General features: G+C 30.7%; 1 protein-coding gene across 1 annotated transcript in view; it reads left to right on the top strand.

The window, feature by feature from the left end:
* Positions 1 to 25,274, top strand: part of LOC121132258 (uncharacterized) — an 88,422-nt gene that overhangs the window by 35,733 nt on the left and 27,415 nt on the right. Inside the window, exons 3-6 of the mRNA XM_040727625.2 lie at positions 11,719 to 12,158; positions 15,161 to 15,265; positions 15,637 to 15,745; positions 23,231 to 23,810. Of these exons, the coding sequence (XP_040583559.2) occupies positions 23,679 to 23,810 (132 nt within the window). The 5' untranslated portion in view covers positions 11,719 to 12,158; positions 15,161 to 15,265; positions 15,637 to 15,745; positions 23,231 to 23,678. The remainder of the gene's footprint in view (positions 1 to 11,718; positions 12,159 to 15,160; positions 15,266 to 15,636; positions 15,746 to 23,230; positions 23,811 to 25,274) is intronic.

Raw genomic sequence — 25,274 nt, 5'->3', positions numbered from 1 at the left:
GTCGCATATCCTATTCAAAAGTGCGTGCTATTATCTATTTCCTTAAGCGAGATGAATGCATAGCTAACTAACAGACTAGTAAGTTAGAGTGATAAACTATATTAGTACAAAAGGTATACAAAAAATATATAATTCATTGCTAATTTATGTTTCATGTTTCAGCAATAATAATAGGCAAAAAATAAATAATAAAAGCAACCTGTCAAGTAGAGACATTATGTCTCTATAAATCATGGCCAAAGGAAAGTAGAAAAAAAAAGAGATACACATTTGCTCTAAATTTGTAATATTTATAAATAATAGGTTGGGTAAAAAGTAATTTCGTATTTTTCGCTTTATAAAAAGTGTCACAATCTTCCTATTTAAGCCAAGTATGCCACCTTCTCTTTAATAACTTGTTGCCAACGAGAATCCAACCTCATAATTCCCCTTCTCGTGAAACTCTTGTCCCTATTGGCAAAAATATTGTACAACCAATTTTCAGAGGCCTCTATTAATACCTATGGAGAGGAACAGGCGGTAGTCACTTGGTACAATTAGGGACTCTAAGCTGTATGCATAAAAACTTATCATCAAAGATATGTGCGGCATGGCTTTATCTTGATTATGTTTTGTTATCTCCAATTCACACACGCTGGCCACTTCTGTTTTATCGCCAGCTGTAAATGATCGAGTTGTTCACATAAGATGGCAGAATATAGGGAGGGAAAAATAGATAGAACTGCTGTTCTTCAACTGAAAGAGTATTGGTTCCTTATACATTGCAAAATTAAAGTTAGTCAAAAGGTAAATATGGCAAATTTCTTTCTTTGAGACCTACATACTCAACGCACAAGAATTCACGAATGAACTGGTCAAGTACAATACTGTTCTAAAAGCGTTTGTAGTATATGATCACGCCTTTTACAACACCTTATAGTATGATCCGATGTTATCAATAATGAACAAGATATACTTAGTTAAAAAAAGGGTAAGAAATACGAAAGTACTTTTTCCTGCAACCTAATATATAGGTGTGTGCAAAGATAGAGATAGTTTGAAGTAAATGTTTTTGTTTCTTGACATTTTTTTAAATATACAAGGTGGGGAATTTAAGTTAAGAAAATTTGAGAATAATGTATTGGAAAAATCATATTCCCAAAATTAAGTCAAAAACTACAAATCTTGTGCTCTTAAATGACGGAGATCATAGTGAAGTCCATCACTCAAACCAGCAACTGCCAGTTTCAGTCATAACCTCTTACCTGAGCTTGACAAAAGTCTTGATAAGTAACTCCTTGTTCATATTGGCCACTGCCTCGAGAATGGAAGCTTGCAAGGAGTCTATTTTGTTATGTGAACGTTTTTTGGAAATTATTTCCAAGACACCCGACATATTCAGATCCGGCGTGATAGGGCGCCACATTTCCTTTCACCTTTTCCACAGGAAGTCTGGAGTTGTTTGTTTTTTTGCCTCTCCGAAAGATCATTCTTGCAGATGTTCCCAACCCGTCAGTCTCCTTGAAAGCCTTGGCAATATGGTAAACAGTTCATTTTGACCACTTCGTAAAGTCAATAACTTCGTGTACGCAGTCACACAATAGCGGCCACATGGTGTTCTTATTTGGAAGACATCACAAGGACTTTGTATTTTTTCTTATACAATTTTGTCAGTTAAATCTAATGAGCGCACTTTCATATACATAAATCTCAGAGTTGCCAGGATATTGAGGTCTAAACTTCTTCAGGATTTAAAACCCTGTCCTATATGTAATAACGTTAAATATTTGGTAAAATACATCAATTGCAATTAGTTCTTTGATTTGTTTTAGATTCAACGTATTTCCAGACAAAATAATTCATTTGGACTGCTGGAGTCTATCTTTCTCTCCCAATGAAGTCATAGCAGTGCTCACAGAGCCACTTCATGAGAATGACATGACAAGGCACTGAATCTTTGACAAACCTTTTGCACGGTTCGGATTGGGACGCCTTTTACATTTGAGACCTCTCAATTGGACATATCCATCTTCTTGTGGACACAATCATATTCAAGCCACAACGCCGTTCCTACTAGGTAAATTCAATCTTCTTTATATCTGGTGCAGCTCTTGCCATGATGGCCAAAACTTTCACTAAAGTTTTTGTTAGAACAACGTTTCTTTTGGCAAAAAAGAGACTCCATCAGACAGTCCATCATAACAAAATCGCCGGCGTACGCAAGTGTTTTTTTTGTTTGTTTTTTTTATCATAACGATATCACCACTCATATAAAAATAAGTTAGGCAAATTTCCTATACTTGATTTTGATTCATAACTACTTTTGTATTACCTCACCAAATACCTATTTACCAAAAAAGTTGAAATTTTTGCAAATCAAGCAAGAAAAATGTCAGGATAAGATATCTTCTTATTGGCTATATCTAGTTTGATATAATGCGACTGAGCTTTGACCAGTAAGAGAGAAAATGTTGTTGATTGCAAATAAAAAATATTTTAGGTACTCTTACCAATAGTAAATCACATCTAGTGGTTTTGTTAGTTTAACAAGATTGCTAAAACTGCTTCTATAATATAATACAAACAACGAAAATCTATATGAACCATTTTGGTTTGAGTTTTTTCCTTTGTTTTTTATTAAAAAAGTAATTCACATTAATAATGTTTCCAAATTGTCAGATTTCATTAAATGATTAATTATTCAAATGCAACGTATGGAACAACAAATACTAGACATAGTATTATTTTAGAATCAATCTACTCATTAGGGATGCACCAATTAATCAATAATCTGCAAAGGCTGCTAATGATTATTTATTTATTTTTTAAATAAAAATAAACGGTTCAAGTTCTCAAATACAAAAAAAAGGCAATAATTACATAGATGTTTACAGCAACTTCTTCGGTCACTCAGCCATAAAAGGAAATTGATACCATCCCATAGCATACGTATAAGAGATTTTTTTTTTGCTGATAATTGTCGAAATATTAAAATATTAATAACTAAATCAATACAAATTTTGAACCTTTTTATGTCTTTTTCTTTAATGGTCCTTTAATTGTTTGGATAGAGTTGCACGGATTAAGTTTAAGTAAATGCTTGAATATTGCTAGGTTTGACTAACTTTGGAACTTAGGGTAGTAGACGGGTGTAAAGGGGGGAACTTCCCTTTCCTCAAAGTCGGCAAAACTAGCAATATTCTAGCCTTATTTGTAACTCCTTGAACAAATTAACATATTCCAAGAGGGCACTGATTCAAGAATTGCTCTGTTTGAGAAGAATTACCCTCATAATCTAAGGTGTATTACTATATACAGGTTGTGCAAGCTATAGGTATATACCCTCACTTTGGCGCACTCTCTTCGGCAAATGCGGGGACTTAGGCAGCGCACTCTTTATTTCGTTAGATAGTTTGTTCCAGCCTGCACCAGTTGGAAAAAATGGAATCAATTGACGAATTCGTTGTCTCAAATATTTGGTAAAGGGACAGAACCCTCCTTAAAACCGTGCCATGAGGGACAACATAACATGATTTCTCGAACCAAGGTGAAGCTCTGGATCGACATGGTTGCTAACAGGAGACCTTACATATGGGAGCAGGACTGGCTCCCTACCAAACCTCGAAAAAAGTCTTAAATGTTTCCAATACAATTTTGAAGACTTCATCTCAAATCATCTTTGTCCTCCTAACTCACTGGATCTGAATCCGATGGATTTTTGTCGAAGGATCAAGTTACAAAACGCTTTTGGTCTAGTCTAAAGGCAGGAATTGATTATGGACGTGATTTTGTTGATTAAAATAAGTCAAAATCCATCAAGCTTTCAGAATCTGGTTTTATTTTTTTACTCTGATGACTGGTGGGAGAGAAAATTGCGTCTGCAAAATCATTCTTTTCCCAGCACAGATAGCTTGTACACCCTGTATTTCCAACTGACATATATGAAGAGAACTGAGAGAAGATTGAAGTGGATTATGTTCAACTTTATTTTATTAATATTCCGATAAATTCATAATAGGAAAACAACATTGAACATTGATCCTTTCAAATATTACATATAATGAATAAATTGAACTTTTGAATAGACAATCGATATCCATCTCATTATTGAGAAATATGCCTTTTAACTTGAATACACAGAGACGTATGTATATATATCAAGATATATGATACACATTTTACCAAGGACTTTAAACATTTAAAAAAAAATATTGTCAAATATTAAGACGATTCTTTCATAAGATTAATACCAATGTTTGGCTTCAGTTTGAAGGACCTAGACCGGTCTGACATCATGGAATTCGAAAGACATGTAATACCTAGTTGTCTATTAAAAACTGAACACTTACTAATTCAATACTAAATGAAGGTTGAGTGATTGAAATTAATTCATATTTCGATATATTAAAACAAACAAATGTTACAAAACTCAGCCTTCTTTTGACACCAACAATGAAAGAAACTCATCTCCTCAATTACAAGACTCTTTTGAACGAGTTTTGAGCTCTTTTTCGACACTTTTAGCCCCCTGCAGCCCTGATCCCAATCCCTTCAAGTACAACTTTTGGGCCTGCACTGTCTGTCAACCAAGTACCGAGGCTCTCAAAGCCACTGTCTCCCAGATCTGGGACGCCATGACAGAGGACTAAATCAGCAGTGGGTTCCAGAGCTTCTACCACCGTGAAGACATCATTGCTGCTCAGGAGGCTATATTAATTATTAGTAGAGCTCAAACCTAGATCTATTTATAATATTAATTGTGTTGAAATTCTATTGTTAATTAATAAAGTATATCTTGTTGAAGTTTAGAATTCAAAGAGTTCCAATTTTAATGGACCACTCGGTAAAGCATCTGTTATTTTTTGGTTTTGTATCTAGTTTGAGTATACAAATATTTAAGTCTTAAGATCGGAACCGGCAAGGATCCGAGAAATATGGATCCGTCCTATTTTTACTTGAACCGAGTCTTAACACAGTTATATACATACCTACAACAAACGAAAATAAAATGTCTTGAATCCACGTTTCTTCATCAATACTACTACTCGTGACATTTTTTTTTTTTTTTTTTGATGTCTTGATTAAAAAGAAGTATAAAAAAAGATAGAAATACAAAATGAAGAGAGTAAATGATGGATTAAAGCTCAGAATATGGAACATGGGTAATGGGTAATATTCTTAGTATTGATTAGTGTTCTCATTTATTTAGATTACAAACTTCATCAGGGGCATCATTTATCATTCATATTATAGATTCAAGAATGTACTTTTTTAGTAAAGATATCTCGTTTGTAAAGTTAAAATACAGGAATGTAGGTAATAATATATTACTTCCAGTCTCTTTAAACGATAATGTTTTTTTCTCTTCTATTTTTTTTCAAAGTGTTCATTAGAAATTCGACCTGTTGATGTGCATTGTACCTAGGTAATGATCATTTATATATGTATTAGTTCTAATGATTCAATATTATTATTCGTACTCTACATATAGCTCGTGAAGAAAATCGTGTGTATTTGGGGCATGTTAAAAAAAAACACCGAAAAACAACATTTTTACCCTGACAATTTGAAGAAAATTTTGAAGGAGATCAGCTACAACTAGCTGTGACAAGGGAGGAGGGGAAGAAGGACTTTGGCAAAACATTTTTCAAATTGTCAAGATTACCGTACTTATCATCAGCTTCTTTTTTCATTAACTTGCCCATAATAAACGCGAATTTTCATCATTATTTATTTGAATTATACTTTATCAGTGTAACTCCATCTGACCAATTAAAGGAATATTAAAATAAAAAGATAAAAAAGTGCTAAAAGTTGATTGGTTAAGTTCAAATTAAATTTTTGTTAAGCTGGACAAAGCTATAACCTTTTTAGCCCTTTTATGTCTAGCTCTTTTAAAAGAAAGGTTGCGATAAACATTAAAGATAACAACATCCTGTGATACATGATATTAGATCATATCTAAAAATGATATAGACGCATCTTATAAAGAGTTTATCTTACATCGTAATTAATGTATTTTCTACAGAGTTCCTTTGGCACTCCTTTCGAAAAGGATTTTGACAGGGAAATATATGAGACGAAAAACAATTATTACACATACAATATATATATATATATAGAAAGAGATATTATCATACGCAAAACAAAGAAAAATATGCTTGTAATTATTATTACAGACCTCTGGAGTCAGACACTTTCCTTAAAGCTATTTGTGTTAATATTAATCTTCTTAATATATACGTACATACTTTGTAAATATATCTATATAAACCAATATCTTAGCATTAGCTAATTTATGTCTTATTTTTCTGTATAAAGTCATTTTTTATAAATTGTGCTCACATTATTTTTATATCACATACAAAAACATAATCATCTTAATTCAGCTCGTCAGTTACAGTTGTTAATTTATTGGCAATCAAGATGGTACAAGTTTTAAGCACAAAGTCCTCCGTAGTTGCTCTTCTATATGGAATATGTCTACATTTACTTGTCTGTCATTTTGTCAAAACCTTAATAATTTCCTTGCAGAATCCATTTGAGAATATATATGTACAGGGTGTAACCTCTACTGGGTACAACAAAGTGGGGGAAAAAATATGACAACAAGGTCATCCATTGTAGTGATATATAAAGCAAATTCCTTCTGTCTACCTCCACACATTTCCATTCTGACTCTCCACACAAGGGTACCAAGTGACTAACACCTATTCCTGTCTATGTCCAACTCGCTTGGGGGTACAAATTTGTCCTCAATAGAAACTTGTGAAAATTGGTTGATAGATTTTGTTTTGCCAATAGAAAAATGTGCTTCTTCAAGAAGGGTATTATGAGGATAGACTCTCATTGGAAACAAGTTATCGAAGAGAACAGGCTAACTTGGCTCAAAATCGGAAGATTGGGACACTTTTATTAAGCATCACTTCATAGTGAATATGTAGCATATATATGCTATTTTGTACGATATTTTTTTTTGTAAAAGCTATGTTTTTATAAACTTGCGCCACTTAAATAAGTCGTATAATACACACCCAAAGCATGATTATTCTGTAAACATCAAAGTTCAATTTGCACATTTTATATTTAGAAAAGTTGTTAAATGAAGTCATTAAATTTTATTGATAGGTAATGAATTTACTATGAATTATAAAAAGAGATATTTCTTGAATTTATGTTCTATAAAATACTTTTTTTTCTTTAATATCATTAAGCTAATATCGAGAGTATTAAATTTTAATGTTGTCCAACAAGATTAGAAAATTATTGGGTACATTGAATTGGTTTTCCTGCAAGTTATACCTTATCGTTCTATGTCAAAATTGGAATCAGCGAGAACGGATTGTTCAAATTCAATTATCACAAACCATTAATAATAAGGAAATAATTCGCTAGTTCAACGAGGTGACGCTTTGATCCTTATTGCTCGAATAAATTTCCTAGTTGGATTAGACAATCATTGGTGTTTCTACTGTATAATAAAACACACAGCAATACTTTTCTGGCAATCAATCCAGGCCTTGCTACGGTCTGGATCGCTTTTTTTGGAGTTCCATCTCGATCTCTGTCGCTAGAAATTGACGTAAGTGATCCCTCGAATATTGGAGATTAATTTTCCTCGTGATGAATTTACTTTGGGATGAACTTTCCTCGTGATGAACTTGTCTAGGGGTGACAAGAGCGTGGTGAACTTTCCGTACACGTGTTTGCAGTAACAAAATACTAGCGAATATTAAAATAACCTATTCTAATCGAGTCGGAAGTTCAATAATTATCTACTTGGCTCGAAAAAACAACAACTAGATACGTATTCATTCGATAGCTAATAGAATAGTTTGTTGCATATGTCACTGAATCATATATAACTAAGAGATATTAAGTTGTTCGTTTTTTTCAAATTCCCATATGAGTGAATTAATGCATATATAACCTACATACATTATGTAAATCAAAATAATTACATGATATGAAATCTTTATATTTGGTTGAAATATAAATAAATATTTTTTTAAGTCTTTGATGAATGGTTGCTTTAGACCCATTTCTAAGTTTATTTTTATTAAAGTGATTGATTAACTTCTTGTTTTTTTCTTTCCTTTTTTTTTGGAGCATGATCAATCAAATATCGAATATAATTAATAAATATAATCTGATATTTACTGTGTAACCGTAGTATTAAAAAAAATAAGAATTGAGATAAAAAAAATAACTATATTTATATAGATTTTATATGAAAATTTAGAACGTTTATGATACAAGTTTTCTATATTGGGTAAACCATAAGTCTTAGGACTATACCGGATACTCTAACCTAGCACCCGGTCGTCTTGAATTATAAGCAACTCCCACGGTGAAGTAATCTCGTAACTCCAAATTATTGGAACGTACGTACATGAATTGAAGAATTTTTCAAGTACCTTCACCCGGGTGTACCTCTTGGCCATTAATGGCTTCCTGAGAAGCTGCCACTTTTTAGAGGATACGGCTTCATCCTCAAGTCCTCCCTGACCACCCTATACATAGTTTCTCGAGATTTATCTTTCTCATTGAGCACTTCCTTTTGCGGTGGATCTTCGACCTCGTTGTTTCGATCAACCTGGGTGTCTTCATGGACCTCGGCGACCATTGGTCTCCCTGTGGGTGGGCAGGGGAATAGATAGCGGAGGGAAAGGACAGATGAATTGATGGCCATATTGTCGGATTAATTCTTATCCAACTATATCTTAAATAAAATAATCGGCCAAAAAATATTTCTATTACATTGAAAACTTAAACTATATTTTTATTAAAATAAACAGAAATAAATTAAAAGTAGCAATTATTGCATAATTATCCAATGATGACGTCAAAGATAATTAACATTTCAACGAGTAAAAATGTTTCTTGGATCAAAATTAAAAAAATATACCAATACACAAATTTCAACGCTTTACAATTGCATCATGATAAAGAGTGGCCCACGAAACTTTTACTTTTTAATATTGCTATAAAAAAAGACAAATGGATATTTTCAATAACTTTTTTTTATTTGAAAGCCTCAACATTCCAGTTAATAATGAAACACCACTTTATTCATATGGCCTCCATCGCTGGTCTTAAAGTAGCCCATTCTGTCGACCCAATTTTTCAATACATTTTCGATTGTGTGAGCTTCAATGTGCAATGGCGACTCCAATTTCGTATTTCAAATCGTCAATCGTCTCTGGATGGTTGCATAACATTTATCCTTCACGGTTCCCCACAAAAAATAGTCCAACGGAGTCAAATCGCAGCTACGAGGTGCCCAGTTGACGTTGCCGTTTCTGCTTATGATGCGATTGTCGAAGACAGTGCGCAAAAGATCCACTGTAACGTTGGCTGTGTGGCACGTAGCGCCATCCTGTTGGAACCAAATGTCGTCGATGTCTTCCTTTTCCATTTGGGAAACAAAAAAATCTTCCAATATCGCCCGATAGCGCTCACCATTGACCCTAACGGCAGCTCCTTGCTCGTTTTTTTGCTTTCGGCAACAGCAGCAATGTTTTCGATTGAGTGCACTGGACGAACACGGGAATGCGTTCTTTTATCCATTAACGAACCAGTTTTGCGCACACGCTTCACAAATTTATCCACAAACTGCTTGGAGGGCGCTTTATTTCGACTGACGTAATTTTCTTGCATTTTCGTTTGAAGACTACCCATTTTGGAAGTAAGTCTTCAGTATTTCACAATTTTGTTCAAGCGTAAACTTAACCATTTCGTAAGCTGGAAACTTTTTACAAAATATTAGAGACAATAAAAATGATATTATAGCTGTCAAACGTCAAAAAATTGGTAGTTTAAAATGCAACCGCTAGATGGTCCACCCGTTAGATAATTAGTTATGTTAATCGTTTGTATTTTTTAGGTGGCCCGCTTTTTTATGTATCTGTGATTTTAAGAATGAACTTGCTATTCCTTAACAGTTGCCATTATTATTAAATGCCTAAGTGATGAAATTCCTTTCTTGAATGGATTGATTTATATTCAAACCCCGATTGAACATTCGTATGTGCTCATAAAAGACGGAGCGTAACCTTTTTACTATGCTCCATTTTTATTTTGTAGAAATAATTCCATATTCATTGATATCGAAAGTAAATAACTAGATACTTGATTACTTGAGACTCATATACATTTTTGAAGTTTCCGTGGTTCGAGTTCAAACAATGTCAAGTTTTCAAAAGATATTTTGGAGGATTTGGAGTAATTTAAAAAAAAATGTATCAACGTATGTCGAGTATTACTCAAATACAACTTAATTTTTATTAATCTTGGAATCGTTCTTCCAAAAAGAAATGAACGAAAGACCGAAAATCTGTTGGTAGTCAACTGATTGTTCTCAACTTCTGCGGTCCTCTGAGTCATTAATTCTTAAAAAAGGTGCATATCTTAAAAGAGATCAAATAAATTCAACAAATAATATTCTTACACTGATAACGGGAGGAGGGCAGAAAAATTGGGTATACGTCATTATTTTAGTGAGTTAATGCCGTGTTCTACTATTAAAGACTAAAACTTTGTCAAACATTAATGGAAAATGACGAAATTGGCTTATGTTAATTTTATTTTGATCTTTTTTATTACTCAATTTGAAAGAAAGGTTGAGATATTTAATGATGATCTCTCCTTGGAGTTTGTCATTTACAAAGTGGTCCATTAAAATCTGAACAACTTCAATTTTAAACTTCAACAAGATATAATTTATTAATTAGCCATAGAATTTCAACAAGATTCATACGATAAATTTATATGTCTCTGAGCTCTCTTAATCATTAATGTAGCCACCCTTAACGGCAATAATGGCTGCATCCGCTGCAGATGCAGTCCTCTCTCACGGCGTCACAGTGGCTTTGAGGGCCTCGGTGTTTGGATGAAGGATACTGAAGGCCTTCCTCAACATACACCCAAAAGGTGTAGGTCGAGATGGCTGGCATTTAGGCTGTAAGGGGGACAAAAGTGTGAAAAAAAGAGTTCAAAAGAACTCAAAAGATTCTTAATATAACGATATATGAATTAATTTCAATCACTCAACCTTCATTAATTATTGAATTAGTAAGTGTTCAGATTTCAATGGGAAAACATTGTATATTCCTAATATTGACTCTATTTAAATTGAAGTTCAATTCGGTTTATTATAATATAATAATTAGTATAATAGTATATATAACAGTATTAAATACTTACTAATTCAATAATTAATGAAGATTGAGTGATTGAAATTAATTCATATATCGTTATATTAAGAATCTTTTGAGTTCTTTTGAACTCTTTTTTCACACTTTTATATATACTATTATTATATAATATACTAATATATTTATATTATTAATAAATATTTTACACATCTTAGTTATGAATGCTATGAATTGTTTTATCCAAATGCTCATGCCCATATATATATTGCCTACAGTTAAATGATATTATGATAGCCTGGAGTCCTCAGATAAAGAAACTTTTGTCATGGAATAGTTATTATAATTTACTGACCATTGATATGAGTCATTATATTATTTTAATTGTCGTTCATACTAATATTAAAGGCTCATCTTAATTTATTTATTTAAAGACCTTTAGGACTTAAGAATGAATTTCTATATTATTATTGTAGAAATATATTCAAAGAATATCTTCGAATTCAAGTAGTAGAATTTGATTTTATTGTTTTTTAACATATTATTTTATTTTGCATATTAACAACTTTGATTTTATTATGCATAGAGACCCCCAGGCCAAACATTCCCTCAATGGACATTCTACAAATAATATTTCCAAAGCACAAAATAATCGATTTACTTCAAATGAGCCATGAAAACTACGAGGCTCAACTCGAAGAATTAAAAAAAGTCCAAGAGCTACGTCAAAAAAACATACAGAATGGGTTATTTAATATTATAAACACATCCATTCAATATAAAATCAGTTCTCCTCTTTCACAAAATGGGGAGTATGTTTACAAAATCATGGACAAAGAGGATCGTGCTAGTGGAGAAGCCCTTGGGATCGGCATTGATCCTCTCCACAATTATGGAGCATGCTCTTGTTCCTATCAAAGAATTTATCGCTATAGAAAGTCTCTTCAGATGACTGAGATGGATGAATCTGTTTTTTCTATTGGTTCAGATGCATTTACTGCCTTTAAAAGCGACTGTGAAATGAAAGTAAGTATTTATATATTTAATGTAAATTTATTTAACCTTCTAACCTTGATAAATGTTTAAAATTATCATAAAATATTATGTGCATTAATAAATAATGATAAAACCACGGATATTGGTAGTTAAACGCGTATATATTACTTGTTAAATGTGCCACAAAATTGTTTCCTACTCTATGATATATCGGTTGTATTTACTGGGGCTTCCACAGGATTATGCATATTTTTTTAGGGGGGAGTCGGTTTTTTGATTTTTTTTTAAATTATATTTTTTATAAAAACAAATGACAAAAGTTAAATTTTAAATATTAAACTTTTGAAAAAAAATTCATAAATTTATAACTATTCACAGCAAATTAAATTTTTTTGAAAAAAATTAATTTCATTTTAGAAAACATTTCAAAAAACATTCTCAAAAAAAAAACAATATCAAAAATCTACAGATGTTCACAAAAATTAAATTTTTTGAAAAAAAAAAAAAAAAAATTTCAAAAATTAAATTTTAAATATTAATGTTTTTAAAATAATTCATAAATTTATAGCTATTCATAGCAAATTGAATTTTTTTTTTTTTTTAAAGTTGAAAAATTAACTTTATTTTGGGAAAACACTTCAAAAATCCGAAGTTATTCTCAAAAAATAAGTTTCTTTTGCAAAAAAAAACTTCAAAAATCTATAGATATTCACAAAAAATTAATTTTGACAAAAAAAGTTAAAAATTAAATGTCAAATATTAATTTTTGAGAGTTAAATTTTAAAAATCCAGATATTCACTGCATATAAATTTTTTGGAAAAAATTAGAAAAATGAATTATTTTGTAAAAAAAAATGAATTAAATTTTATAGTAAAGAGCAAAAATTATTTAATTTGAGTAATTTCTAAATTTCAAATTTACAATTGATATTTTAATTAAATCAAATTTCTATCAACTAGATCCCTTCATCTCTCTATAATGGCTAAATTAATATAATCTATTTTTGATTTTGATTAATTAAGCACAAAAAAGTAAAATAATTTAAGAAAAGTCTTTGGCCCGTGCAAGTGTAATATTTAATTTATTGCCTGCAATTAAAAGACTCTAGGCAAGAGTGGACACTCAAGGCCGGGAATGAATGATTTAGTAGTTCTCAATTCTGATTGGCTTAAAATTAGAAGCTGCTACATGTTCCTTCAGGCACGCAGCCAGTCTTCGGCCTAGTGAAAAGAGAAGAATAAGGGTGACTACGTCATAAAAATAACACAGTATTATAAGTCGGTGTTAGGAACGTAGTCTTCCTTGTTTTTTGGATTGAATTGTTTATTTTTCCCTAAATCGCTATTTTCCTAGAGTCCTTTAGCTATGTAAATAATCTTTTTGTATGACGTAATCAAAAATAATAAATATAGATTGTAGCATAATACTACAATGAATACATGTTGAAATGATGTATAGGTACTTAATTTCACTATAAATTTTTAATGGAGTATACAAAATGATTTAAATCATAGATTTCACCCCTAAAATGTTATTATGGCTGCATAAAAAGAGTTAAGAAACTCTCCATATCAAAACAAAGTAATTTGGGAGGATTCAGGGCTCATTTTTTTGTTATTTTTTTTCTTGGCCAAGAATGGCCAAGAATATTCTCATATTTGAGTTCCGAACTATTTTATTTGTAAATCTGTTTAAATAATTTTCTGTAGGCATTGAATTTTTTCTGATGGTGTTAACTGAGCCATCTAGATACCAAATTTATTTATTTATACTTTTCGGCGTTCAATTAAAACATAAAACATAATAGTGGTATCATAAGCATATATATAAACAAAGCAAAAGTTAAGTTAAAACTACTTAATAAGGACAACATATGCACATAATGTAAAATACGGATATAAATAACATCAATAAAAACTATTAAAATGATACAATTCACGCCATTTTTTTTTTTTTTTTTTTTTTTTTTTTTTTTTTTTTTGCTACTTTGATTGACATCTCCACGATTGTTATAAATTTGTAGGTTGGTGTCGTTTGATGATTTTTTTGATGGTTTGAAATGTACAAAGATGAGTGTACTAACACTATTAATAAAACATTTATAGCCACTTGAAATGATTTAAATAACTCTTTTTAGAGATTTTGGAATAAAATAAATCGCAGTTAATATATGTGAAAAATTAATAAGTTAGGAAATTTGGTATCTAGATGGTTCAGCTAACACCAATAGAATAAATTCAATGGCTACAGAAAATTATTTAAACGGGTTTACAAATAAAATAGTTTGGAACTCAAATATGAGAATATCCTTTTATGGTTAAATTAATCAGGACTTTGAGACCTATATACCGCGTGGTCCATTAAAATCTGAACACTTTAAATTATAAACTTCAACAAGATATACATAATTTATTAATTAACAATGGAATTTCAACAAAATTACTACGATAAATACATGTGTGTCTGAGCTCTCTTTTTCAATAACGTAGCAGTCCTTAGCAGCATTGATGGCTTCACGAGAACGACGGAAGATCTGCCACCCACTCCAGATGTTGTCCTCTATCATGGTGTGCCAATGCTGGGTGTCAATGGATTTGAGAGCTTCGGTGTTACAGCACTGTGGGGGAGGCCAAAAGTGTCAAAAGAGACTTACAACGGAGGAGGTGGGTTTGACCTTCTTGACAGAGCCTTTCTTCATCGCCAACGTTTCAGACTTGCTGACGGCGTAGACGGTGGTCCTGAAGACGCCCAACTTCTTGGAGTGAGCGAATGGATATTCGTCAATCACACTCAAGTTTCATTTTCTGGACTTGTACGTAAGCTAGAGAGCTGCTAATGTTTTTTTTTTTTTAGTAACTTACTGTTTATGCTTTAAAAATCAAAATATGAATTAATTTTAATCCCTCAACCTTCATTAATTATTGAATTAGTAAATGATCAGATTTCAAGGGACCACCCGGTATATGGCTCCACTAGCCGTTGATAAAAAGTTATGAAATATAATTTTCAAACTATAATGAATCTTTTACAGATGGATCAGTTAATGGACAAAAATGAAGATGCAATTCATTTTGGATACATGGCATCAAATATGGTTGAAGTCAAATACCTTTCCACAGGAGCAGAAAACATAACTGTAAGGATTATAACAATATAATTAAGTATAATGTAAAGAGATAAAAGTAAGTAATTTATTTATATCTTGTGGATATCATGATAAAAGCTTATATCGGATTTAATCTGAGGTATTTAACTTATTTTTTTCTCGTAAGAGGTATATTTTTATGAGTGGATAGCATGAGAATTGCCCCAATTGAACGTATTTAAAAATTGCAAATAATTTATTTATTGACTTTTCATATTTGTAGGTACACACTACACACATATTTAAACAAAAATAGTTGTCTCATATTTTTTTAGAGGTGTGTTGTATGTATCCACATACCATTCTCAATAAATCATGATCTATAATTTAAAGTTATATTTTATACCATAAATTATATATAGGTGAATGTGGGGTTGGAATTGGAATTTGCAAAAAATATATCAAAGGAAAAACTAAGAAAAATGGACGGAACTATAGAGCAAGTTTATAATGCTTCAAACAACTTGAAAGGTAGGGATTGCAAAAAAAAATCCAAATAACTTGTACAGGGGATTCCGCTTAAGCCGGAGCTGAAGGGACCGACAAAACGATCAACCATACAGGACTAGCTTTTTCATTCACTCTCAACCTCGAGTGTAAAAAGAGAAAGGGAACATTTGAAGAAAAAACAACACAAATCCTTGTTAGCCTTCTGTATTTTTCTTGTTGCCAACCGTTGAATAGATTGAACTGATGATTTTCAAAATAAATGAAAATGACACGAGTTCCAAACGAATATGTATAAATTAATTCAAAAATCAAAATACTATAATATACATTTTTTGTGTTCATTATATGTAGATTAACTTGCTTTAAATCATACAAGAATCACCTTATAAAAATTAATGAAAACAGCTTAAACACCAAAATAATTACATTTGCGTTATTCAAAAAAGCTAGCCATTATGAAAGAGTTGGTTGTATTGAATTTATATATAGGTTGTGCAATATTAGTTATAATCATGTATTAAACAAGAGAATGATAGTAAGACGAGAAAATATTTTTCTACGTTCTATAAGTACATTAGTCGTCCAAGCATTCACCTTTTTCTTTCCAAAAACAAAAATATAATATACTTACTCCAGTATTTATTATGAATGGAAAATTATATATATGATTTTTAAGATTTTGATTCACTATTAAAATAAAATATTCTGAGAATCTACTATGATCAAATACTTTTACAAGGAAAAATATGAAGAAAACTAAAATATTCACCCATTATAACGAAAAATCCGTCGTAGATGAATCCGTCTTGGACGGCAATATCATCAGTTAACTTAGAATTTGTAAAAGATTCCTCAATCACTCATATTTTTAAACTGGTCATGAACTAAAAAGAGAAAATTTGGGTTATAATTAGATTACAAAATAGCTTTTGATGATTATTTAATGATATTTTTCAAAGGGGAATGCACTTGCTAAAACATACCTTCATTAAGTTCTCTTTTTCAAGTAAAAATATATCTTTGATGAAATCAGTATCATGATTGCATGATCGGGTATGTAAAAAAGCCAGATTCCGACAATATTCAATGAAAGGAAAGAGAAAATTGGCGCAAAAATTGACTGTTGAATAATGCCCTTTGTATCTTGCAATAGATGAGAAATACTTTTGTATTAAATTGCAAAATCCTGATCTTCCATATATGTAAAAGGTAGAGCGTATAATCAGTGGTAGTGAAGATGAGATGCCTACATCTAACTCCTGTTCTAGTTTCTAATGTGGACGTTGAACAGTCTTGTAGTATGTTTAAAACTACGAATTCTGATTGAAGGCCAAAATTAAAGGAGAAAACATTTCTAAATATTGATTTATTGATATAATATAGAACATTTTTATCAATACATTATGATAAATTAAAAACACCAATATTTACTTTAAATTATCCATATAAAACTGTGTTTTTCTTTAAATACAAACTGCTCAATTTTTATATTTTAGGTAATCATTTCACAAAATTTTAGCCCTCATTTTTTACCCTTTTGGAGTAAATAAAATGGTTCAAGAATGCTAAGTCTAAAACATCAGTATAACCCTTATTAAATAACTATTGTGGAAACTTTTATAAATATACACTATAAATAAATATCCGATAACGCCTTACGGGTGTGTGGAGGAGGGATGCCAGGGGGTCCACTGTATTTATAATATTATTTAACAATTGATTGCAATGTAAAAGTTCATTTTGTTTTCAATTTGATTATTTAGTAGAACAGTCAAAGTCATTACAAAAAGTGTTTACATACCAATAAAGATAAATGCCAAATCTATTTGCAAAAAAATTTAAATAGTAATGAATAGAAAGGTTATTACAAATATTAATGCACTTCATTATTTCTGTATACATAGTATGAACATATATAAAATTCATTTTCACATAATCATTCATCGTGTATACAAATTTTCAATTGTAAGATTACATTCAATTATCTCAAAGTAATACATTTGACAAGGGGTTAAATTCTCTATGGATTTGAATTTTTTTTTTTGTGAAAAGATATCGATTTTGGAAAAAAAAATCCACAAAATCCAAACTCCTCCCAAATATAATCCTGTGGACACCCTGTGGCCTAGAATGGACGGTGGTACTCTACCCTAAATAAGGATCAACACAACACTACGTGTTGTCGTTTAAGGTTATTACTCTAACATTTTAACTTTTAGAGACATGAATTAAAAACAAAACTTGTTTATTATTGTATCAGCTGTCGTTTGATTGTGTAATGAAAGCTTGTGATTAAAAATAACGGGAATCAAATCGAAATTAATATATCTAGGGTGTAAACAGAGGGTTAATAATCTTCAATTGAACTTTCGTATCGAATTAGGTTTTTAAATCGTATTTGTTCTCTCTCTCGATAGTACAATGTAAAAATTTAGTAACTTATTTGATAATGACACTTTTATTGTGCAGTTTCAAATTGGGATTTCATTACCTATGTATCTGGTAAGGTTCAGAAAAATGGAAGCTACATAGAGTCAAAAGATCCACTTTATTTTGGGGGATCTTTAATCGAGGGTGCAAACTAGTTATTCTACATAGTATTAAAATAATTTATGTGTGTGCATGATGTACGTTCCACTTAGAAAAAAAATGTTAAAAACATAATTATTTCAAAAATAGAAACAAATACAGTCTTTAGACATAAAATAAAAGTTTTTTAGAATTTTGATTTACGTACAAAAGGTCATGTTTAATTATGATCCAACTAGATTCTCGAGCTGTGGAGGGAAAGTTTGATTTTTCGCAAATTTTTCATTAAACAAGATCAATTCTCAAAGCTTTTTTAGTATGGTTTGTCCATTCAAAAATTCGAAAAAATAAAAGTCTAAAAAACGAATTAGTGTACTAAACTAAAATTAAAAAAGAGACAAAAAATGAGCGAGTTAATCTTAGTATGTATCTTCAATCTTCATTATGGTTAAAAAAGGAACATGGCAAATTAGCAATGGCAATGACAATAAATAAATCACAGGGTGAAACATTTCAAAAAATTGTTTTATATTTACCGAATCTGTATTTTCACAATGTCAATTATATGTTGCATTTTCAAGAACGTCAAAAAGGAAGATTATATTTATATCAAATGCGCAGAAACAAACAAAAATGTTGAATACACGGAGGTTTTACAATAGAAATTGACCTATGATTTAATTATCCATAGTTAATAATAAATCGTTTTAATTAAAATGTTTTTAATTTTTTTTTAGCTATCTTTAAAATAACGTGTTTTTGCTATTCATAGGCTAAATATTCTGATATTTCATCCACCGAGTTCTACAGAGAATTGAACCCCTTTTCTAAACATTTATTTTCGTAAAAAAAAGTCGTTGGACAAAATTATACAACAGAGCAAAAATCTTAAGTTTTAAATTATTTTCCAAAAAATTAATTTCTTGTGAAAAGTTATGGATTTTTTTTTCCCCCAAATTTGAGTGAGCATTGCTATGACTTCATTGGGAAGAAAATATGACCACCCTGAGCGTTCACAAGATTGTATATATATATATAGATTTTTTTTCTTTTTTTTTGAGGGAGAATTGGTTTTTGATTAGTTGTTGATAAAAATTAAAAAAATAAAATTTTTGTGAAAAACCTTACTTTTAATTAAATTGAGAAATTAAATTTCTTGGAAAAAATTTCAAAAATTAACTATGATTTATTAAATTTCTTAAAAAAAAATTATAAATATTATATTTTTTGAACAAAAATTTCAACAATCCACAGTTGTTTACAAAAAATAAAATCTTTTAGAAAAAAAAATTTGAAAACTGAATTTTCTTTTTTTAAATTTAAAAAACTAGTTATATACAAAATTCAAAATTCAATATTTTTAAAAAAATTTGAAAATTAAATTTCAATTATTTTGAAAAAATTAATTTCAAATATTAAATTTTTTGAAAAAATTTTAAAAAATTCGTAGTTATTCAACAAAAAATGAAAAAAAAATTTCGAATTTTAAAATTTTTTGAAAAAAATTTCAAAATTATATTTCTAATTTTAAATTTTCTTGTACACATCAAAAATTCTTTAATTTGGGTAGGGCTACAGCCTCTCCAGCCCACCAGGATTCTGGATATAAATACGTTGTATTAATTTTTCAAGGGGTTCGTTGAATCTAAAACAAATCTACCATATATTGACATCAAGTATACAGTGACCAACATACAAAGGAACTTCCTTGTCAACACTTGTTCCTCCTGCCGGACCCGTAACCAGGCTGTGATTGATTCTGAAGACGGATACATCATATGAGAAAAATTTTTAAAGTTCATATGTACAATTCAAGTCAATTTTGAAGGAAATCTACTAACAAATGTAGGATTCGTGTCAATTGAAAGATTTTTGAAAAATGCACCGATGTGATCTTAACACCCTGCATATTTGCGATAAGTTTGAAAACTGGCTTAATTTGAAAAGGAATATTTTATGGTCATACATTTTAATTATAATTTACCAAAAAAGTATTTTGAATAAATACATATTATGTGAGCAATAATATTCTATTTGTGTCAAAGATGCCTAAGATGTTGCTATTACCAGAAGAACAGTAGATATTGTTCTTTTGTGAAACCGCAATGTATTTTTTTTTGTCTGTCTATGGTTAAATGAAGTACTTTTCTTTGAGTTGGTAAAATATATATGTTCTTGATAGGTCTAATTGAACATTATTCTTCGAATGTGCCTATAATTAAATGTCAGAAATTACTTACTGCATTATTTATTCATCTTGATGAGAAGAAACTCATCCGAGTAGTCAGGTAGTCGTTTGATTGTTTACTCTGTAATTGAGTTTGTTTACACATTATGTTGAATGAAAATGGGAGAAGGGTTCTCTAATTGATCTGACAGAGTGCTTACATGGTATAATAAAAACATCGTATGAATCCGTGAAATATCGAGGGTTGTCATAATATCAATATTTTCGAACGGATTCTGGTAGGAAAATTGGTATATGTATTTAAATAAATTTTTGACTAAAAATGCATAACAAAAAAGTGTAATTCGCATGCAATCCAGGGGACGTCTGCAGAATTTTTGTTTTGCTAGTGGGAAGAGGGCCTTGCTATATCACTGATTATTCTAAAATTTGCTGTATAACGTAATTGGTATTTCAGTACTGTTATCACGGAGGTGTCATTCTTTAAATTTTGGATTTTCGACGTAGTAACTTTAAAATGAACGCCTTTTGTAAAAATAGAGGGGAGAGGGTACAAAAAAAAATCCTCACTAGACTAAATATTGTCACAATTTAGAAAATGTGAGTCAAAATGGTAATTAAAAGTGAACAAATTATTTATAAAGACAATTCCTTTATAAATTTTGGGAAAAAAAGAAAGGGCTCTAAAAAAATCAATTAATCTTATTTATTTTTTAAATGTCACCATATATTAAAGACGGAAAAATTTAAAAAAATTGCAAACCTCCTAATGCAATTTAGAATAAGTCCACTAATCTTTAAAGGGTAAAAATTTTACTATTTTGTCTAAGAGGAAGGGGAGGTCTTAATCTATAAAAATGAGCTAATTTAATTTTAGCACAACTTTTCTAGTGGCCACATATCTTTGTTGAATATTTGTTGTTTTGAAAAAAAATGAAATCAGCCATCAAACTCCCACACGGAAAATTACTTTTTTCAAACATGAATTCATGTTTTGTTTTTCTTTTTAAAACTATTTTTCAAATAAGAAAAAAAACCTCACAAATGTCGTTATTATTACAACAATAGTTATATATTATTTTAAGTTAATAAAGTATAGTTTTAAGGTCATATAAAAGGCCAAAGGTGAACTTCTTCTAGAATTTTATTTTAGCGTATCCCATTTGTAGGGTGATCCATTTGTTCGATCTTCTATTGTATTTCGATGAAAAAGTTATAATTGTAAAGTTTCAGTCTTCAAAAGGTGTTTTTTTTTACCTTTATTGTCATTGGAAAAGAACTTTTTTGAACGACATAAAAACCCCACAATTACAAATATGAGAATTAAAACCAGAGTACGTACTTTAACTTCCAAAACAACAGTTAATGCCCTACCAAACAAAATTCAGTTATAGAATGAAAAAATCCTCCAACTATTGAGAAAATGGTCAATAAAAACATTATTAATAATTAATTAAATTGTTTTTATAATGATGTACACTAGGGAGTATCGCAGGCGCCCCAAAATTGAGATATCACGCATTCTGACCCCTCAAAAGTTGCGAATGGTAAATAGAAATCCGTTGTACTAAAAAAAAATCCAGGAGAAAAAAGTTTACCCCAGTTTGTGCGGAAAGGTTTCTGTAATAAGATTTTTTGTAAATCTTCATCTACTGATTTTCCAATTGAGCCCCTATAAATTCTAAGTCCTTGATGACCACCATCAATTTGTTTGAATGCTTCCTTCAATGTCAATTCGTTCATATGAAGTTGACACACCAACCATTGAAGGGGGCTTTGGAGAGAAAGTTCACCCCATTACAATGTCAGACCAAATTCCTACATTTTTGTTGCAACCATTGCATATTTCATATGACCTCCATAGGCAATTCATAATTCCTAATAAAATAAACTATGAATCAAATCGTTTCATGAATATGATTGATTGGTCTAAGATAGTATTTTCAGTTCTTCCAATTTAACAATATTGGTCAGATAAAGAACTTCAGAAAGCAAAGAATGAGCCTTTAAAATTAGAGAAATATCCATGTCATTCCCAATCTGTAGAAAGGGCAGTGAAACAAGTTTCAGAGGCTTCCTGTAAGGTGTACGGATATAACCAAAGATATGGATACATTTTGTCAACCTTAAAATCAAGAGATAAACTAAGGAAATTCAAAACTAAGTGTCAGTACCTGGTTTGATATATTTACATATAATATGTTTAAAAATAGTATAAAGCAAAGATTAAGGATAATTATCCACATTATTATACATATACTAACTTATATAGAATAAAAAAATAAGATATTGGCAGAATTTTCTCCCTTTTATAAGTAATTTTTATTTTTTCGTCTATTATCGCACTAAATCCGGGGGCGTGCAACGTTTATTTCGCTGTAGAAGTAAGGGATTTAACTCTAGCAAAAAATTACATATCATGCAATATCATATTTTAAAACATATAAAGCTTTTTTATAAATAAAGAAAAAAGTTTATTTATAATTTTTTTTTTTTTTTTTTAAGGGTGGGGTAAATTTTTTTCTCCAGGATTTTTCTTTAGTAAAACGGACTTTTATTTACCATTTGCAACTTTTGAGGGATCAGAATGCGTGATAGCTCAATTTTGGGCTCCCGTGATACCCCCTAATGTACACTCCCCCCAAAAAAAAAATGCTAAAAAAATACGGGATGTCACATATTGACGATGACCAATATTAATTAAACACTATTTTAAAAGTATCATTCTCCCGGTATAACTGTGATAACCACATACCGAACACCACTAATTATGTCTAATATTTTTTCAGAGCCAGTTTGTTTTTTGAAAGACCTTAACTATCCCTCCAACATTCTACACCTTCAGAACGAAACCCAATATGATGAAGTGATCCCATCCTCAAAAGTTATATCTTTTGCATGCCTCAACACATCTTTAAGCATTCCCTTATCCCATGATCCAGATAAGAATTTATACATGGAAGTTTTATGTTCCAATGGTGACTTTATTTTTCCTAATTCCAATGAAAAATGGCCATCCAATTGTAGTTTAATACCTCACTGTTCCATCAATTCGTCACAATCCTTATCAAATAACATAATACGTCTCCTGGGACAAGAGATCCCTTTTCGAAGAGTTGGAGAGTCTATTCATTATCAATGCATGGACGGCATATTTCTTCAAACAGGAAATGCTATTCTTAGCAAACTTTGTGAATCTGACTTGAAGTTTCATGGTAATTCCTCAGAGTTATTAGAATGCAAACCCTTCAAAAGTGCAAACTACCAGAGATGAGTCCCGGCTTAGAAATGACTCCGGTGTATGAGGAAATGGTTGCTGGAGATGCTGGGAAATTAGGATGTATTAAACCGTTTCATCATATTGAAGGAGTATGAAATTGTATATCAGGGTCCTCCGCAGTGGGTGGGATGTAGGGTCTGTAGCCATCTCCACAAATTTAAAGAATTTTAGATTTTAACTACAAAGTAAAAAATTTCATTTAATTTTCCAAATTTTTAACTAAAAACTTTTATTTTTTGTGAATAGATTTTAAATTTTGAAAAAAAAAAAAATTAATATTTGAAATTTAATTTTCAAATATTTTTGTCAACAAGATTGGATTTTGTAAATTTTTTCCTAAAATTTTTTTTTTTTTTTTTGTAAACAGCTGCAAACTTTTGAAATTTTTTCCACAAAATTTAATTTTTTGGTAAAAACTGTGAATTTTAGCCATTTTCTTTCCAAAAAATTTAATATTTCAAACTTATTTTTTATTTTTTGAACAGCTGTAGACTAAATTTGATTTTTTTAAATTTTAAAGTTTAATTAATAAGGCCTATAATTATAATTTAATTTTATATACAATATATCAGGAGCGTTATATACTATTTATATTTGGTTTATTTTTGTGATATCTTTATTCCTAATACTAAATCGTATCTACAAATATATAGTTATAATTTGTTTCATCAAATAAATATTTAATATTACAAGGTAACAAAGACAAAAAAAAATACTAGTGATTTCTTTTCTCTTAAAGTACCACCTTTACAAGTAAATATTTACTATCGATAATAAAAATATCATCAAAATATTAATGTAGCATTACTTTTTTGATTTTTTTTTTATATATATTTATATATATACAGGGAGCGGGGATCAAATTGTCGCCTACTTTAAACCTTGATAACTTGAAGACGGCATTATCAAATAAAAAACTGGTTACCAAATAGGAAAGCTATTCTTGTCAGCTGACGATACGGACTTCAGTTAACATCATGCCGTCATCATATGAGGACATAAAGAGCTATAAGTAGAACAAGGAGCTTTCGAGGTCCGCCGTAGTCATGGCATTGGTTAATAATGGAGGTGAAATCTCCAATTCAACGATTGCATCAACCTTAAGAGTGAATTTACGGACTGTTCAGCGTATCTGTAAGAAGCTAGAGGACACCTGGGATGTTGATGCCACCATAAAGAGGGCACCCAAGGAGGAGGGCGCCGACAGGAAGGTCAGGGACACCGACTTTGTCGACATGGTGAAGAAGATGGTTGAGGATGACCCTACCAGGTCCATGAAGGCCGGAGACACGATGTGGCAACAGGACTCAGCACCCTGCCATGTGTCCAAAATCTCCATGCAGTGGTTAACCGAGAACTGTTATGACGTCGTAACCAAGGATTTGTGGCCTCCTAACTCTCCCGACCTTAATCCTTTGGACTATTTTGTCTGGGACTATGTCTCTCGACAAAGCCCCAGACATCCCCATAGCACCAAGGCCAGCCTGATGGACTCCATCAAGGAGATATTCGGCAACATGGACAATGAGATGGTCAGAAGATCCTGCGGCCGG

The sequence above is a fragment of the Lepeophtheirus salmonis genome, chromosome 2 (assembly GCF_016086655.4).
Source record: "Lepeophtheirus salmonis chromosome 2, UVic_Lsal_1.4, whole genome shotgun sequence".
Classification (NCBI taxonomy): domain Eukaryota; kingdom Metazoa; phylum Arthropoda; class Copepoda; order Siphonostomatoida; family Caligidae; genus Lepeophtheirus; species Lepeophtheirus salmonis.
The sequence above is the reverse complement of the archived record's forward strand: the minus strand, read 5'-3'. Positions and strand labels throughout refer to the sequence as shown.